We start from the raw sequence: 20,533 nt of genomic DNA on the forward strand, positions 1-20,533 counted from the left end.
TAGTCTTAAATCCTTAATTCACATTCTGATAAAATACAGATTGAGCAAAAATTAAACATTGTAAGTATAGTCTTATATTAACATGCTGATAAAATGAATAATTAAATAGTACAAGTATCAATTAAATATAACAATCAAAAGAACACAATGAGTCAATAAAAAAACTTAAGAAGAACTAGTAAAAACATATACGCACATTGCTATAAATGTAAATAACGTCACTTTATTCTAAATAAAAACCAAAATCTATAAAATCAAAACATATACGTTGATGTGTCCAACATATAAAAAAGGCCCAAAATCTCTAAAATTACCAAAAATATTAAATCAAAATACCTAAAATTGAAACTCCAAAGCTCTAAATCTACCGAAGAAGACCTGTAATCAAAGATATAAAATTATTGAAGGGCCCAATTTGAACTCAAAATCTGTGACCCCATTTCCAAAAAGCCTAATTTGAAGTTTACAAATTAGGCACAACCATAGCTTTGAATCAAATAATTTGAAGAGTCATCGATCTAAAATGTAGGTAGTGCTAATAATAGAGAACGAGAGAGTGAGAATTGGGTGAGAGGAATCGGTGGTTAGAGGAGAGACATCGGGGTTGGAGAGAGGGGGTAGATAGATGGCAGCGATATTATGGTAAGATTATGGTACCAGAGAGAGTGGTAGAGAGAGTAGCATGATAGTATTAGGCGGAGAGAGATAGATATATATATATATATAGAGAGAGCGCAGAGAGAGGGGTAGTGAAAGAGAGTGTGTGCTGAGAGAGAATGTGAGGGAGGGTAGGTTAGCTTATCAAAAATTTCAATTTGTCTGAAAAAATTTGGGCGGCTTTTGTCCAAAATTTCCTCCTCTTTTAAAATTACAGGGCCCATAATTTGGATATATATTCAGGCCCAAACTCAAACAATTATGTAATAAATATTATTCAAATAATTATACTATTTTGATACACTTTATTAATTTTTATGAATTTGTATATTACATCTTTGATATTTATAATTTTTTATTTTGAATATTTGTGTATTATGTATCTCATTTATTAAATTTGTATTTATATATCATATTATATTTTTAAAAAATAAATTTAAATTAATATTTAATCTTAAAAATTATCATATTTATATTTTAATACTCTAATGTAACATTTTGACAATTATGTTACAAGCTGCAACACTTTCTAGCTAATGCAACACCACGTTTTTGGCTAAGGTAACACAAAAATCACAATGTTACATTAGACCATCTGTAGCATAGCTAATGAAACATATTTGGGTAACATATTTTTGGAGGGGGTTGCGATACGTCATATTTGGTGTAGTGAATAAGAGGTTGTGATTGAAAGCTAGTAGAGTGTAGCAAGCTAATACACGACAAGTGTTCAGAACTTTCTAGAAATATACTGTGAATAGTTGATAGTTCTGTTTTATATTGCAAGTGCTTTGAAGCACTGAAACCTAAACCTTGATTCCAATTATTGATCTTTGAGCCGTAAACCTTATTCTCACTAAACCATTGATTATTGAATACCCGAATACGAATCATAGATATACGATACTACTCCACAAATACTCCGGGTTAGTGCATGACTGATTAGCAGCCTAACCTTGGTTTTTGAAATGAAAATCTAATATCCAATTCTAAATCATTATTCATTGTTCACTTGATACCTTAACTCATTTCACTTGATCATTATTTATTCTCAGTATTTTCAATGTGACTTGCTGAGCTAGTTAGCTCATTTGTGCGATTTTGTTCATATTCTTTTCCAGTTAAGAAGGAATCTGTTGGTAGCGAGGATCCTCAATCCAGTGCGAGAGCTAGGATTCCAGGTTAATCGGAATAAGCTAGCTAAAGGCTTTTGGAATAGTTTAAGTTCATGAAGTTTGTAATAATGTTTATTATTCAGTTGTAAGTTTAAATAGTTGGGATTTGGGCGTTTGTAATATAAGTGTGTGTGTGTGTGGCTTGTGTGCATACTTTAACCTGTTGCGATCCGTGGTAGTTGGTAAGTAGGGTAACTACATATTATTATTACCTTTATTATTATTATAAGCAGGTTATAAATAAGGTGTGTGTGTGGACCCCAAACTTCTGACCCGGGTTTGGAGGGCGCCACACTCGACATTTCTCATAAGGCATCTTGTACTTCATAGTAGTTCGCTTGTAGCCACCTTGAAATGCATGCTTCTTGATTGATTCACATCATAATCCTCTTTATCAAGAGAATATTTTTGTTCATCAAGTTAAGCATTCAAAGTTACTTCACCATGAAAACACTTTTCTAAATCTTTTTCAAGTTGTACCACTTTCTGCTTCAGTTCAGGAACCAAAGGATCAGGAGCACTGTTCTTTTTGACAGTTTCTGGATCAACGAAGGTTGACTCTTTCTTCAAGGATTCAAGACATTCATCCTTCATCTCAATCTCATTATTGAGATATTGATTTTCTTCCGTAAGATTAGATATCTTATCAACTAAAGATCGATTTTCAGCAGCTAGAGTTTCATCTTTCATATGATCATCCATTTCATTGAGTACTTCACTTAATGCCTGCTTTAAATAAGCATTCTTTTCTTTTAGTTTTTTAATCTAAACCTGCAAGGTTAGCACAGTCGAAGATTTAATTGAATTTACATTAAATTTAATATTTTGTACCTCATCATGGTCACTGGAGCAGGCTTAGATTCCAGCAAAACATAGTTGAGCCACTTCATCATCTGAATCGATCTCAACATCATAATTACCATCACTCCAGGTAAGTAATGTTTTCTTCTTCTTCTTTGTTGGGATTAGATTTGAAATCTTTCTTTGGAAACTGAGACTTCATTGGTTGTTTTGATGCATTCCTTTTGGCAAGAAATTTGTGAAACTTCTTAGTCAAGAGAGCAATATCCTCGTCAGAATCATCAGGAGATTCGTCTGCATCTACATTAAGTGCAAGAGTTTTCTTCCGAGGAGCATCATCTTCTTCATCATATCTGTGAAGCTGATTCTCGAATTCTTCCAATTCACTAAAGAGTGTGAGAGTGTCCATAGTAGGAAGAATATTCGAATCCTGCAGTATGGTGACCTTAGGAGCAAACTTTTTTGGTATAGCTCTGAGAACTTTCTGATTGATTTCGGATTGTGGAAGAGCCCTTTCCTGAAAAGATATTGAGTTCATCAAAGTTAAGAACCTTCCTTGAGCATCTTTGATACTTTCATCTCTTTCCAACCTGAAACCTTCATAATCACTCATTAACATACTAAGTTTAACTTCACGTAGCTTAGATGTACCTTCATGACTGACTTTGATAGTATCCCAGATTTATTTAGCCGTGGTACAAGCTTATATTTTTCGCAACTCAGTAGCTACCATTCCATTTAGAAGCGAATTCATAGCTTTCACATTAGAATTCATAGAATTGAGTTCTTCAGGAGATAGTTGTTTGATAGACTTAGGCTTGCCTTCTTTCATTGGGACTGTAAAGCCATTCTCAATAGCATCCCATTCAAAAGCATCACGCTGGAAAAAGATTTTCATGCGAAATTTCCAGTCATTGTAATTTTCAGCACCTTGAAGCAATGACGGGTAATTGTTTGAATACCTGTCTGGTTGGGCCATGGATCACTAGCAAAATAAACACTAAACAGAGAATTAAATGCGCCTGCTCTGATACCAATTGAAATTCAAAGGCCCAATCGATATAAATAATAATCTAACAGATATGGCAAATGGGACAGTCTCTTATGTAAATGGAACATACCCTTTACGAATGAGACATGCAATGAGACAGTCTTAACAGACTGCAAAATGTAAAATGCTGAAATATAAATGCAGTAATATGAAAACTGAACAATGTAAAAGCACCAAAAGTTTTTACTTGGTTCGACCCTTAATCCTAGTCTATGGCCTACATCCAGGTACCTATGCCAACTAACATAGAGAATGTATTATATCAACTTCAATAAAAAAACTTACAATCTTTTCCTTGATTACAAATGGATAGCACCGAAAGAAACTCTTTCCCTAGCAATCCTTGCTACCTAGCACACTTGTTAAACCTTAGTCCTCTGACTACCTTTGCTATCCTTCGAAATCAAGCCTTACCACAACTCGGCACAAGTTGATATGAATACACGATTACAAGTAATAAGAATATGAATTACAACTCAAACTAGATCTTGTTCGAATGGATAGGTATAGAAAGAATGATAAACAAGAGTTTGTATATCAGATGATAAATAGAGGTGTAAGCATTAGTGTTTAATCCGAATACAAGAGTTGTATTTGTAGATAATGTCTAATAGATGTGTGTTTTAAACAAAGGATAAGATAAACATGATTAAAAAAGATTTGTTTGAAAGTATTTTAATAAGTCTTGAAAAGATAATCTGTTAGATTGTTTTTTGAAATAGATAAACTTAGTAAAAGATAAGAGTTTGAATATTTCAAACTAAGTTTATTAGATAGGGTTTGTTTGAGATAAGGTAAAAAGATATATCCAGTCAAAACATGATTTACATAAACCCTAACAAACCTAGACTGCATTCCTGGAAGGTTTAAACCATCTGCAATATCTGGGACTCATTTATTCTGTTGTGTTGCAATCTGTATATCACGAATATATCATCATAAATTCTTGTATTCCAACAAATTTAAACAACAAATGCATGAAAATCAGATTTTTTTTTACGAAAAACAAACAGATCCTAAATTCTCAAACTTCTATTATAGGCCCTTTCCCCACGGGTCATGCTTAGCTATAAGAAATATGGGTCGTAGCCTGTAAGCGACTATTAAAATATGACCAGTTTTTCAGTTATTTACTACTCCCTTCGTCCTTTTGATTCTTATTAAAAGGATTAGGCACGAACATTAAGAAATATGTATAAAGTAGTGAAAAAGAGAAAGAAACGTGGATAGAGTGGTGGGAACCATTGATTTTTAATGTATAAAATAGGGATAGCAGAGTAAAAGTAATGCGAAAAGGGAGGAAAAGTGGGAAAATGGTGGACCTATGCACTATTTTTTATAAGTTTTGAAATATAAAGAAATGAATGAGACATTAAAAAGAAAACCGTAAAGAAATCAAAAAGTTTGGAGGGAGTATATTTTTTCTTACCCAGTGCTTGAAGCTTGATTGTATGGTTATATGACAATTAGGGCTGTTCACAAACCGAGCTGAGTCGAATTTTAACATAAACGAGCCGAGCTTTCATTTTTTTTCTGACGAACCGAGCCGAGCTTTCTTATCGACCAAAAATACGTGTTCGAGCTCGAGCTCGTTAACTAACGAGCCGAACACGAGCTTGTTCGTGAACAATCGCGAACAAATACGAGCCGATCCAAGTTCGAGCCGTAACCAATTAATCAAACATTTTTAACCCACATCAACTAATTGAAGTCCAGCCCATATTTAAGCCCAACCCAAATTATAAAAAACCTAACCTAAATTATGTTTTATTCTGTCAATCCTATCTCTCTGGCTCCCCGCCTCTCTCATCATCGTCATTTTCTTTACTTTCTCCTACCAAATACACATCCAATAGAAAAGAAAAGAAAAGAGCCGTCATATACTGTTACAGAGAAATCTCTCCTGACTCTTTCTATTGCTTTCACTCTCATTATAATTCTCCCCCATTTCGTCCCCATCTTTCATGCATGCTCGGCTGCTCCTTCTCTATATCCTCAAATTCGCGGGTTCATCAACAAGTGTATGTAGATGGGTTGTTTAAATATTGACTTGATAGGGTGTGTTTTAGGTTCCGACGATTTGGTTGAAATGGATGGAAGTGTATGGAAGTGTGGTTCTCATCTCTCTGTGTTTTGTATGTATATCTAAATATCTATCTGAATAAATATTCTCAATGATTATTTCTTGTAAAAATATTCTGAATTTTTTGTATTTTTTGAGTTTTATCGAGCCGAGCTCGAGCCGAACGAATTCGAGCCGAGTTCGAGCCGAGCCCGAGCCGAACATACAAAAAGTTCAGCTCGAGCTCGTTTTCTTAACGTACATATTTTGGTGTTCGAGCTCGAGTTCGAGCTCGAGTTCTTAACGAACCGAGCCGAACCGAGCTCTTACCGAACGGAGCTCGAGCTTGTTCGCGAACAATTCGGTTCGTGAACGTCCTCGACAATATTATCATTTCCATTGACAAGTCTACAGACCTACATTTTTCGTAGGGCATAAATAAAATATAAAAGTAAAAACAGAATTATAACAGATAACGATGTCGAGAATTGTAAGTTTAGTGGATTAGTTTACTATTTTCCGGTAAGAGCTTCTCAATCACCAATACAGACTTATAATTAAGTTAGATACTACATATCTAAAGCAAATCTATTAAAAGTAACTGATAACGACAATAATAATTAATGTATTAATTTTACAGGACCAGCTAAGCTTACAAGATTGTTCAAATACGAAAAAGATTCAATTGCTTGCATGACGAAACTAGATAATACTAGTTTGTGATTCTAATACTTAGACGCCGGCGCACTGAGGTCAAAGCATAAGATATAAGATCTACTTTTGGCCTACTTTGAGCCAATGCACTCCACCTAGTATCTCTACAGAATGAGATCGATACAGGTTGAGTGTTTGAACCGCCTACAGTGTTAAGCAATGTTAAGTTCATCTCTACTGCATATTATTGTGGGCAAACGACATTATTATGTTGATTGACATAATAGCCAACTGAGTTTTTGAAGTTAGAGATGGTCAACAGATAAACATATAGCTATACTCAAGTTTGTGGTCAAATACATCTAACGTGTAGTACTCATGATAACTGCTTCGAAAAAACTAGTGTATATTTTTATTTTTTATTGTCATTTTTGTTTATGAAACTAAATTTCATTTTTTATTTTGAAGATTTTTGATAAAAAAATTTAATTCACGTCAAGCCGGTTATTATATAGTAAACATCTTAATGAACCACACTGAAAAGGGCGTAACCAACTGAAGAAAGGAGGCAGGACGTTCGCCAAGTCCGTGAGTTTTATATAGGTATAGGTAGCCGAGACTTTCCGAAAACATGGCTGTAGGCATATTTTTTGTCAAAAGGCATGCCCATCAATTAAATATAATAAAATTTAATAAATAATTATTATATTAATATATAGTGAACTTTAATATAAAATTAAAATATTTGACAGTAACAACCAAATACCATCATAATACTCATTTACATTAGTAACTTTTTAGATATTAAAATATATGTAAATATTTTAAAATTATATTTGTTATTTTTGGATATTTCTAATATTAAAATAATTATTAAAAAATAAAAAAATAGTAAAAAAATATGTCGAATCATGAAAAGGCATTTCCGGCTAATTGACGTCATGGCATGCCATCTTGACTTGCCTGTACCGCTGTAACATGCACCTAATTTTATAGCAATATTTGTGAATGATTAATAAATGGGTTGCACTCTTTATTCGAAAGTGTCGGGTCCTAGCAAATGTTTGCCAATAAACTCTTATAAAATAAACTTATTCTATATTGTTGGAAATCATGATTTAATAAAAAAACCTGACAACAACCGTTTAAATTATGTGCACGTTTGAAAAATCTTAAATAAGTAATTTATTATTTAAAACAAAAAGCGACTTATAAGTGAAAAGTAGTTGAATTATTATAAGTTATACAAGTGTTTGGATAATCTTATTTATAACTCAGAATTTTTTTACTTAAATAAATCAAAATAAATAATTTTTGAATATAATTATCTTAATTCATGACATTTAGATTAGATTAATATTTAAAATATATTTTTTAAATTAAAATAAGTTGAGAAATCAATACGTCGTTACTAACATTTAATTAATGAACTTATAAGTTAAAAATTTGATTTATAATTTGAGTGTGACAAATATTTATGGATAAGTTAGGGGTTATCAGTTAATAAACAACTTAAATGTTAGTTGCGAAACAGGCCATATGTACCGTAGTTAAGAATTCGTACACCAGGACTGGGCTTATGAAGTCATTATTCAAAAAATGGCGGGTCGGGTTTACTTGTCCCCTTATTCGCAGGGCATCGTAGCTTACAAGTAAATGATGGACCAGGTGCGGGGCGAACGGAACGATGGATTCATTTAAAATTCTGCTTTCCCGGCCGGTTTCAAGACTACAATTCTGGTGAATATTAGGCTAACGAAATTCCCCTTGCAGTGAAAATATGCGAGTAACGAAAAAGGGAAATGTGATATATGCAAATCCTTCCTTTATTTGTTTACACCCAATATTTACCGGTAAACTTAAGTATTTCTTGCAATTATTTTTATTAATTTGTCTATCTTTACATTATGTTAATTTGTTTGAGTTATATTATTTAATTTGATAAAAACGAAAGTAATATTCCTCAAGATCAAATTTATAATCTTTAATAATTTAGAAGGAATAGTTCAGAGTAGATCATAGAAAAATTACCATGTATAATACGTAATAACTTTATGCATTATGTATGCCCTCAAAATAATTATTGTTTATTATTTTAATCGGATGAAATTTTTATTTACTTCCACCTATATGTATTTATGTGGAAGCTCAATTAAACGATTAATAGCACTGTTTATACTAAAATTTATAATATTGTATGATATGTTAAAAAAAGTCTTAAAACAATATGATATTAAAGTTGAAAATCAGTTTAAGTTAATTTTTTTTATATTTTTATTAAATAAAAGTTACATGTTAGTGTGTATAATTCAAGTTTTTATTTTTAGTACGAAAATAATTTAAATATGTATTAACTTACATTTTAATATATCTTTTTTTTTGAGTTATAACTTATTTTTTCAGTCACACGAATGTCTTCGATGCACTTTTTATTGATAAAATTAAATCATTGATTAGTCAATGTTGAACATTATAAAATCCTTTAATGTCAATTTGGTCTCACTATTAATATTGGTGTGCAGATAAAGGGAGGATATGCATGTATCATCCTTAAATGGAGAGATCCGGTAAGGAATTAAGATTGTCATGATAGGAAAATCTTAAATTGGAAATTCATGTGTAAGTTAAATTTACACTCGCCTATGTTTGATTCTTTCAAAAAGTTGACGGAGTAGTTGTAAATTTATTTTTAATTTTCTTTAGTAAATTATAACAGTATTGTCTTTCTTTTACATAAGAAAATTAGCATTTATAGGTACTGCGTCAAAGTACTTGAAATGTGTTTAAAAATTTAAACGTCAAATAAAAAAAGGTAATATTACAGAAAAATATTATAAACATATATATCAACCATACTTTATAAAAATAAAAAGGGTGCAAAAATGCTTAACGAGTTCCCGGAGAGCAAATTGTCTTATGCATACGATACATATATGTAATAACCAGGACCATCAGTTTACAACACAATAACGGAATGGCAGCAGAAATCATGTGGGGCGTACCATGTGACACTCTTTACAAGTTTCTAACCAACTATTCCTGTATAACCGAGACGCTTGTCCGTTGTTTTTGCTTGCTCTTTTTTCTTTTTTGTGTTAAAATATTTTAGCGAATAAAATGACTATTGGCTGAAGTAGGGCTGAGCAAAACCGAACCGAAACCGAAAAATCGAACCGAAACCGAAAAACCGAACCGAACCGTGCTAATTCGGTTCGGTTTGGTCCTAAATTTTTAGAAATTCGGTCTATTCGGTCCGGACCGAATAGACCGAAATAAAATTCGGTTCGGTTCGGTTCTTTTCACAAATATTTCGGTCCGGACCGAATAGACCGAATAGACCAAATCATACATACTATAATTTTGTATTATATATATTTTACATATATCTTAAAAATTATAATCAAAATTTTTAATTTGTAATTATATTTATGGAGTATTAGAACTCCACATATCACATTACTTTAATTATATTTTAAAATTTATAATTTGTGATTTAATTTTTAATACAACCGGACCGAACCGAATTATTTCGATTCGGTTCGGTCCGGTCAGTTAGGTTTTTCCAATTAGATTTCCTTTTAATTCGGTTCGATTCGGTCCGGTCCATAATATAACTTCGGTCCACTTCAGTCTGGTTCGGTCCAAGAAAAAATAAATATTCGATTTTTCGGTCTATCAGTTTGGTCAGGTTTTGGACCGAACCGACCGAATGCTCAGCCCTAGACTGAAGAGTCGAGATAGGAACGAAGGGGTTGGCATGAAGCACTGAAAGGTTGATTTTGGTTTGGCTGTGGTAACGAAACTTTTTTGCCATTGAAGACCTATTGAGTTGTGTGAAAATTTATTGTTTGCTCACTTTTGCACCTAGAACAAAAAACTAGCTCTCAAAATATCAAGCTCTATCTTTCCTTTTCAAATTAATACTAGTTCTCTATAATTTTAAGGCGGTTATATTAATATAATTTTAACTGAAAATTTTAATTTTAATTTTCCACAATTTAAAAAAAAACTTAAAATACATCTTAAAGTAAATTCAAATACTCTTCTCAATGATATATTTTTTTATTTATAAAATATGCATAATGTGGAGTCAAATTTCCATTAATTTTAATTAGCCAAAGTTCAATAAGATCTTTGACATTTTGCTAGTTCAAACTTTAATATGTTTTTTTTTAAAAAAAATTAGCGACTAGACTCGGTAATTTTTAACATGACACGAACACGACATGAATATTTAGTATTTGTGTTTTCATTTTGAGCACACTATATGAAAAAGTATACGACACGAGATACATGACTGAGATATTGTGTCGATTTTGTATTTACCCTTTAAATACACGATACGAGAGGAGATGCACGAAATTAATATATTTTTAATTAAATATTAATATTTTTTATGAATATTAATATCTAAATTATATAAATGTAAATATAAATATGTATAATTACAATGAATACTTTAAAAAAAATACATAGTTCTATAATGTTGTAAGTATAAATGATTTAAATGTATATATATTTTATAATTTTATATATATTAATTACCCAAATATCCAATATTTACATTTATCTATTTATGTATATTAAAATTATTACTAAATTTACATGAAACACTACACAAAACATGAAACAGATACATATATACAAATACAAAAGTACACTAATATTAAATGAGTCCAATTTTGTATTCAGCAGTTGAATACACGGTAGGAAAAATACGCAACACAAACCACAGGTCTCTACTTGCTACTCTGAGTCACAGCAATTGTTGTAATTGTTACCTCACTGCCCACAGCCCTAGCCATGCATAAATCATCCTATTTATGTTGTTTTTCATAAACCTGCACGGTAGTTTCATAAGAGATGTCTGTCAAACGGACTCCTAGTTTTATGCAAATGGCTGTGCAGTCAATTTTTAGAAATTTAGTCTCACCATTTATTTTAACTGTTGTTTAACATTTTTATATAAAATTATTATTTTAAATATGCTGTCAAAATATTAAAAAATATTTACAAAAGTCTAAGTAACAGTTTAAAAAAGAAGAGGGAGTACTGTTTTGTGTTTTACTGGATAATGCTTGATAATCAGCTAATAGAAAAATATCTTCTTCAGACACGATTGATTCCATGAGACCAACCCAGAAACAAAATTAAATAAAACACAAGGTCAAAGACAAGGAATATTAATTTCTTAGTCTCAAGCATACTCTAACAACAAAGGGACAGCTGCATCATGTACAAAATTTCAAAAACCCAGAAACGGGAAGACTCTCAAAAAGCAACAAAACATGCACCTTTCCTTAGTTGACTTGAATCTTACTAAGGACATTTCTCAAAGAAGCTGATCCTGTTGCAAGCTAACTTAGTGTTAAAGGCCGCCTTCTTATAATCATCCCATGTGAACTCTCTGTACAGGCTTTCTTCTCCTTGTTCCATAAGTGAAGTTAAGGGTGCTATCTTTTCAGTTGATGGTGGCCCTCCGAAGTGTATCATTGATATTCTTTCTTTCAAACTCTCCGTTATCACCCGATGCTTCACACTTCTGAACCTTCCATTAGTCAGTACCTGCAACAAATCATATTTTAAAATCAAAATGCCTAGACTTAAACAGCACGATTATAGGAGCTAGTACTAACACCTCTTACTGTAGTGTTATCTCTCGCTCACTTTATGGGATGTCTAGGGTGTGTGAGTGTTTAACTAGATAAAAGAAAAATAAATTTTAATTAAGAACCTGGAGGCAGTCATCAACAGTGATGAAAAAAGAGTTGGGATCAGGTGGAACCTGAACCCAGGTACCATCTTTTAAAGCAATTTCCAAGCCTGAAATGTTATTGGATCTTATAACTGATATAACTTGCGGGTCGGTGTGTTCTCCGAACCCAAGCTCCTTCCTATCACTGGCCGGGTAGTGGTTTATCCTGAAATAAGAGTCACTTTTTTCAGCACTCACCAACCTGCTTAATACAGTTCTTGGCTCAATGTTCAAACCATCAGCCATTCGTTTTAGTACTTCACAGGCCAACTCTTTTATCGCTGACAAATATTTTCGTACCATCAGCCTGTTAAAAACAAACGATGTATGTGTCAAAAAATAGAAATAAAAAACTACCGATGATGTATATTTTATAGAAAAGGGCCGAAAGTGTATATACCAGAAATCATGGGGGAAAATGTCGAGGGAGTTTTGTGAATCGAGTTCAGTGTTTGTACCGAAGAGAAGATATTCAACCCAACCAGTATCTCCCCTCTGGCCGATTTTCTTGTTGCCATAACCAAACGGTGAAGCTTTGTTTTTGTGACATTGAGACAGATTGAAGAAACTGAGAGCTTGAGATTCTAAAGTGTTTACCATTTCTATTGGAACTCCGTGGTTTATCACTTTAAAGAACCCAAACTCTTGACAGGCTTTGACTATTTCAGTTTCTGCATTCGGATTCCAAAGATCGACCACTGGAATCTGTGTGAAGTTGTTAGTAGTAGGTAGGTTAATATGTTCAACTGGCTGTGATAAGACTACCATGACTTTTACTTGGAGAATGAGATAAAATATCCAGTAAGAAAGAATGAGAGAAGTACTATAAGGTTGCTGCGATGTGGTGGATGTTGTGTATACTTGTGTTTGCATATTTATACTACGTGCAGCAAGGGCTTCTCGTGTATATTTTAAGGAGAAAAAAACTTCTATTTTGGGATTGATGATCATCTTTTCATGCTAATTAACCTCGCTAACTGATACTAGACATTTTTCCTCTAATCAACTTGCAATCTCATAAATTTAATTTGTTTTCAGAAAATTTTGTGACCTATGTGCTACTGCCTCTATTTCATATTAAATTATGTGTCCTGTTTTAACTAGTTAATGTTCAACTTATTCAAATTTTGACCGCCAATTATATTTAGTATATATTTAAATAAATGTCAAAATTTATATCATTAAAAACATATTTTATCCTCTTTAAAATATATTTTTCAATTTATAAAAATGATACATAAATTTATCTTAATTATGGTCAAAATATGGTCAACTTGACTATATAATACTAAAAAGTGGACATGCATGGAGGGAGTAACAAATTTGCGCCCGTTTATGTTATATATATTATATAGGTTTTTTCATGGTGTGTCCCTGTGACAGGATAAGTACAAACTTTAATAAGAGTAACTAATTTTTATTAACTTTTTATTTTTTAATAATTAATGATGGACTCATGTATTAAAAACAATTATACCAATTAAAATAAGCTAATTTAATAGATTATAGTGTTTAGTATTTTCCCTCAATACAAAGGAAATGTAAATGCAGCAAGAGAATCCTTTTATATCAAGAATTTAAAAATCGACTTCTTCATTTCTGATAAAAATGAAAATGAATGTATTTGGAAATTTCAACTAATTTATATGGATATTTTTCTTCTCTAAATTAAATATGAATATCGAGAGTAACTTAGTAGAGCTATCAGTTTATTATCCGAGTTTAGTTCTATTCTTTACTACAATAGAATCTTGATAAATAAATGTTCGATAAATGGATAAACTCATTAAATAAATATTTTTTTATGATTTTACTTGGCTAAATAGGCTAAATGAAATTTCGCCAAATGTATTGACGAATAAAATTTATATTTTTAAGTCTTCATATGCCATATTTAAATAAAACGAATAATCATTATATTTCAGTTATATATGGATACATTTGATTAGATAAATAATTAAAAAAAACCATTTATAAGTCATTATTTTTTGAAAAATGTTTGTAAAACTGATAATTTTTTGTTCTGCAAAATGAATGTTATTCGTAATTTTGTGGGATGCATCTCAAATATATATATATATATATTAGTCAAATACTTGTTATTGCATATATAACTAATTTTAAATTCAAAATAAAATAAATATAATTAAACTCTGCATGAGAAGTATAATCGTGGTAAACTTTCGGTATATTCGAACATAAAATGTTGAATTTTTCTTTGCTAGAATAAAATGTATAAAATATATAATTATAAGGAAAACAATCTAAAAAATATTATCTAAATGAATTAGTATTTATTTATACATAAGTAAATAATATTTTTATTTATAAAAAAGTAAATAATATATTTAAATTAATAAATATTCTTGATCCCAAAAGTATTCATTTATCCAGATTTTACTATATATCAAAATTTATATTGAATACGACTAATGCAGCTAATCCAGGAATTGATCCTATACCCAGTTTGAATGCCCTCCCAACCGTCTTTCGATCCGTTGAGATGTTTTTAGGAAGTTCGTGATCTAGGCGCATTAAACTAAGTAGTTTTATAGCCGGAGGAAGTTTGAATATATTGTACTGAAAGGATAGTTGGAATTGATCTTATACCCAGTTTGAAAGCCCTCCCAACCGGTCTTGCGATCCGTTGAGATATTTTTTAGGCAGTTCGTGACCTAGGCGCATTAAACTGAAGTAGTTTTTATAGCCGGAGGAAGTTTGAATATATTGTACTGAACTGCGCAACCCTTTGTGGCCATCAGACCTAGCCTTAGTCGAACGTCGAATAACGTAGCGAGTGATTACTAGCTTGTTGCGTGTTTATAAAATTATTATAACATGTCAGTCTAGTAATTATTGGGTGGTCGTTCGTTCGCCGACATTCGTACTAATCTGATTAGAACTAGTGTGCTGCTCATTTAACCTTTGTATTTATCCTGTTCCTTACCTACTTGGACCTCTACCTAGATGCACTGCATTTTTAAGGGTCAAGGCTTTTCTCGCAAGGTGAGCACATCTGATTCAAAGTCTTTTCAACTTTCTCAGAAACCTCTTGCACCATAAAATCTGCGGTGCATTTGGCTAACAAAGAAGTTATCCTTTTCCATCCTTTCGCGCCTCACTTTGCCATTCAGTTTTTTTATTATAAAATAGAGAATAGAAAGTAGCTTGCCCTGACTTGTCTCTCAATCTCAGTATTTCTAACCAAGGACTTCCCTCTGTAAGAATTGAGTTTTCCTCCGGCACATATTGACTTATCTACGATCATATCCTTTCTACACTCCCACTGTTAAACAGGCGAATCCGATTCAACTATGTGAGTTACGAAAAGAGGTGGAGAAATGGGAGGAAATGGGCCCATCTAAACGGGAATTTGTGCTAACAAATAACATCTTAGAGTTGTCAATTCGAAAACATATTATGTGATATCAATAAGTTATTTGGCTAGTTTATTACATATACATAAGTCATATATAACCTTAGACCATAAGCACGGGCTAAAACGAGCTGACCAGAAGAAGTAAACCTTAGATTACCGGATCCTATACACAATTTTTCTGAGAGATGGAGAGCCCAAGAGTTATTTACAAGCCTTTTTTTTACTTTTTTCAGGAATGTTGCCCCATTTGCGATTCGTCCACACTTGAACGCCTCTCCCCAAAAATTATGATTCAGTGTATAAATTGGCTGAAGGAGATTGAACAGGCGGGTAATTTTTTAGCCCATAGAAAGCCTCTTCTTGATGGTCTATATCAAAGTTTATTAAATGTCCACACAATATAAAACTTCCTCATTTTGATGTTCCACGATTCTTCTAGGAGTATCACTAGAGTTTATTAAAAAAAGATATTAGAGGCTTGTTTCATTATGGTGGTCAAGGTTTGCACTCATGAAATTTGAAAATCATGTTCATGATTGTAATTTTACATTTTAGTGTCTGAGTTAAGATTTGGCATCACATAAAATTGGCTTTCCGTTAAACATGCTAACAAAATATATCGGTAATACATATAATTTTGTATAATATTACATGCACTAAGGGTAAATAGTTCTTAGAGCCAAGTTTTCACATGAAAACATTTAATATACCATATACTATTTGATCTCATAAAGTGATTCACACCCGAAGATTACTCGCAAAACATTTTTCCCAATAAGATGGTTATAGGTTATCAATTTCATTTTGTAACTTATGAAAGAAGTGGGTTCTTAAAAATGGTTCATTTTCCTTGACAATCGTGTGTCAAGGAACCCTTATCCAACACATCACTCCCTGATCGTTGGATGACCAATCCAAAGGTCAGAATTTTTAAAAAAAGTTTATCATTTCCGTACATAATATCTGCGGAAGGAAAAGATTAATGACATAATATCAGTCTTTCCGTGCATATTATATAGGAATGATTAATGACAAAATTCCCTTAAAACTCTTCCAAGTTTGTTTTCCATGATATGTCTGGAGAACGAATTAACCTGATTTGAACTTGTTTTGCAGTTATAGTTGATTATTCAAACACAAACTTGATTACCTTACGATTTTGGAAATTTATTGGCGATTTATTGGAGATTCTATTTGTTATTCACCGATTCCGATTACGGATCTGTAGAAGGTTAGATTCTCCCTTCTGTTTCTAACATTAATCGGGTTCCGTTGGATTTTTAGGGTTAGGGTTTTGTTTCAATCCGATTTGGTTGAATTGAATTGGGTTAGGGTTTTTTTAAGTTGTGCTTTGTATGATTGCTTGGGTTTAGTATGTAATCGATTATAGTGATGATTATGGTCGAAATTAAGATTGATTATGCATAAGTATTGGTAAAAATTTTGAAAATCGGATTGTTATCTCAAAGATCATTGTGATGATTGTTTGATTTGAATAAAATACGAATAAAACCTATGTGAAACTTGTTTGATTCAGAAAGCGTAGTGGTTGTATATATATATATATATTTTTTTTCCGTGTATGAACACAATAATTGAATTTAGTCGTGATTTAGGTATTAACTGATTACGCTCGAATTTGTGTACGAATTATGTCTGATTTTGTTTGAATTGTACACCCTGAATTTCGAAATTATGAGATTATGCATACTTTTTTGTCAGAATTTGAAATTCTGATTATGCGTACTTTTTTATTGATTTTTTATAATACATATATATTAACTGATTATGCACATTTTTGTGTCAAATTTGTGTACGAAATATGTATGCTTATGTTCATAAGGAAGTTGGTTGTTTGTGTATAGTTGTTAAAATAATCTGAAGAAGAGTATGTTGAATGCATAGTCTATATTGTTTGTGTACATATGAATGAATGTGAACCACTTTGTTAGCAATTATTTTCTATGTTTTTTCAGAATGGATAACATATTGTCGGGTCCCGTTAGTCAGACTGTTATTTTTAATAACAAGTATCATACGAGTTTAGATATTTTGGAGGGACATGAGCGGGGTCCTTTGGATTGTTATTGTGGGAACAGGAACATGTGTATATGGGTTTTATCTGATGCTCTGAAGGAGTTGTTACATAGGCTTGGTTTTGGTGTGTTTCTAAATTTGGGTATGGTATTGCAGAGTGTTGTGAGGCTTCTCATGACACTTGGAGAGTTGGTGTCCCGATACCAACACCTTCTTCATGAGACAGGGGATAGCGGTGACTCTCAAGGATGTTAGATATACCTTGTGCTTACCCATTGATGGACGTCTGATAGTTGGCGATGATTTTGAAAGTAGTGTGGGGTACTTCGCTAGGCATTGGTTTGAGCCGCTGATAAATGAGGAGGTGAAGGTGGCATTCTCTAGAATAGAAATCAAGTACACCTGGTTGTATCGAAAGTATGGGATGGCTAATTCGGGTCCTGATCTGAGGAGAATTATTATCCAAATACAGGCTTACTTGCTCGTAATTGTTGGTTTTGTTCTGTTCCTACCACTAGTAGAAATTTTATGCACATGGTCATGGGGATCTGCAGTTCTTGCATATTTGTATAGGGGTTTGGAGCATGCATCACGGAAGGGGGCGAAGAGGATTTTTTATTGCACGTGGTTATTGCAGTTATGGTCATATGAGCGGTTCTTGATTGAGAGACCTCTTCTCGATCCTACCTGGGATTCACATCCAGTTGCTGAGTTCTGGGCTAGGCCCGTTGATGAGGTGGTTGTTGAGGAGTAGGAGGTGGAGGTTGAGGAGGAGCCTAGGGGAAAAAGAGGAAAAAGGGAAGAAGGTAATGAAGGTGAAGGAGGTGAAGTGGAAAAAGGTGAAGGAGGTTAAGGGGAAGAATTTGAAGGAGGTGAAAGAGGTTAAGGGTTAGGATATGACAAAGGGAGGGAAAGGTAAAGGCAGGTTGAGGATTTTTTTGATGATGCTATGGATGAGGATATTCATGGAGAGGGAATTGTTGTGGTGGCTAAGAAGAAATGGGGTACTGGTAGACGTGATATTAGATTAGAGCCTCATCATAGTTGGCCACATTATAGAGGAAATTTTGATGGAGTTGCTTATGATATTATGATGTGAACGTCGTATGCCCACTATCACGAGATGGAGGAGGATTCAAAGTCAGATTGGGATTCAGACGGGGATCATAATATATCTGTAGAGGATTGGGAGGCTCGTTTCTTTGGGCTTGGCAAGGTTGCAGTAAAATGTTATGATGTAGTTGAGTACCAGCATTCTGATAGGGTAAAAAGACAGCTTTGGGTTGAGATGGGGTATACCACGGTTACCAGTTCCCATGACGGAGTATAGGATGCCTATGATTCCATTCAATCCCTATGAATGGAGGGCTATATGGTTTGTAGAGATTGGTAAGTAAACCCATTTTAGTCAGCACCCGGAGGTTGTAGTGGCTCGGCAGTCAGACTTGGTTTATGACAAGGGTTACATGCAGTACTCGAACATAGCATGAATGCGTGTGGGGAAGACACAACTAGTTCCAGAGCCATAATATGGCACCAAGGAGTTGTTTAACAACTCCAAAGCATTTAACCTAGTAAGTTTTTTTTATTGTTTGCATTGTTCACCCATAGCAATTGACCTTGTCATCATTTGTATTATAGTATTTTATATTTTAATATAATTTAATTGTATTCCACAAATTTCCATGCAGATACAGAAGGGGTTGGCATATCTGCATCACATGGATTCCACCACTCCCGCTGAGTATCACGAGGAGTTTAGTAAGAGTGCCTCTATGTTTGTGGCGCCGTACTGTCGATTCATAGAGGAGGTTGGAGGTTTGGCATATGCGGCTTCATTGTTCCAGCATGTTCATCTCCTTCCCGAGATGACGAGGCCTACACTTGGAGGGTTCCAGGATCCCGATATCGTTGACATGACATAGCCATCTTAGAAAGTATCGCAGGCTCCTACACAACCATATCTATTTGTATCAGGGTCATCTTCTTCGCGGGCCGAGAAGATGGATGTTTTCCGCCCTGTGAAAGAGAAATTAAAGATAAATTAAAAGGATAAAAAGGGAGAAGATGGAAGGTATTTGGAGGGATTCAGGATAAAGATCTTTGCATGTGGGGTTCATATTAGCCACGACCTTATGTGGGCATTGGATGATGGTGTTATGCAGAGTTTGTAACTCCGTGCTTTATGAGATGACATGATCATATACTCTTATATGGTACAATCTTTAGCCCTTCTTGCATTTATGTTGTTCTTTTTCTTTCATATTAAAATTTCTGTATTTTACAACTGTTGTGTGTTTAAAGTATGCAATGTTGTTGTGTGATGGTGAGGAAGACATAGTTGTAGAGGGCGTGTATCCGAGTGTGCCTTATTACTACTTCATGGATCCACTTTTAATGACTTTGGCGAAGCAGGTGGACTACTCATCTCCTTATTCTGAGAAGACCATGCATTTCTTTATTACTTGAGGGAGTTGTGGGAGAGATCCACCAATTTACAAAGTTTACTTCATATTTGTTCCCGCAAGCTTGAATGGGAATTATTTAATTTTCATGGTATTTTCTGTGAAGGAATGGGGTATGATGGTGCTTGATCCTAAGAACTACAACACTAACTATCCTGAAAAAAAAGGGTGCATGGTATCTTCTACCGTATATCGTAATATTCAAGCATTTTTTTATTAATTATGTCAATTGATGTTCTTTTATGTTGTGTTTTAGGTTGGAGTTCTTGGAAATATGCTTCGTTACCTTGCTAAGGGTTTAAATATCCCGAGTGAGGAGCCTTTAGTGCATAATTGGGATGCAATGTCGAAGCAAGGTAACTACTCATATTGCGGGGTTTATGTTTGCAAGTATATGGACTACATTTTGCAAGGATATGACCTCGCCCAATTGCGTTGTGATGTTTTGAACGTGGATATTTTCCTTTTTAGGATTTCCACGGAGCTTCAAAGGGGGA

The 20,533-nt window shown here is 33.2% G+C and overlaps 1 protein-coding gene across 1 annotated transcript; it reads right to left on the reverse strand.

The window, feature by feature from the left end:
* Positions 1–11,024: 11,024 nt before the first annotated feature.
* Positions 11,025–13,000, reverse strand: LOC141678356 (gibberellin 2-beta-dioxygenase-like). The gene is made up of 4 exons (XM_074484652.1): positions 12,556–13,000; positions 12,135–12,462; positions 11,695–11,965; positions 11,025–11,241 (listed from the first exon to the last, which is right to left on the reverse strand). The coding sequence occupies exons 1-3, from the start codon at positions 12,921–12,923 to the stop codon at positions 11,720–11,722; spliced, it is 942 nt and encodes a 313-aa protein (XP_074340753.1). The 5' UTR covers positions 12,924–13,000; the 3' UTR covers positions 11,025–11,241; positions 11,695–11,719.
* Positions 13,001–20,533: the final 7,533 nt, after the last annotated feature.

This window comes from Apium graveolens, chromosome 8 (assembly GCF_009905375.1).
Source record: "Apium graveolens cultivar Ventura chromosome 8, ASM990537v1, whole genome shotgun sequence".
Taxonomy (NCBI): domain Eukaryota; kingdom Viridiplantae; phylum Streptophyta; class Magnoliopsida; order Apiales; family Apiaceae; genus Apium; species Apium graveolens.

Coding starts and splice junctions, on each gene's coding strand:
- LOC141678356 (XM_074484652.1), bottom strand. CDS start 12,923: ATGGTAGTCTTATCACAGCCAGTTGAACATATTAACCTACCTACTACT. Junction 12,463..12,555: donor ATTTTCCCCCATGATTTCTG/GTATATACACTT, acceptor TGTTTTTAACAG/GCTGATGGTACGAAAATATT. Junction 11,966..12,134: donor CTGTTGATGACTGCCTCCAG/GTTCTTAATTAA, acceptor GATTTGTTGCAG/GTACTGACTAATGGAAGGTT.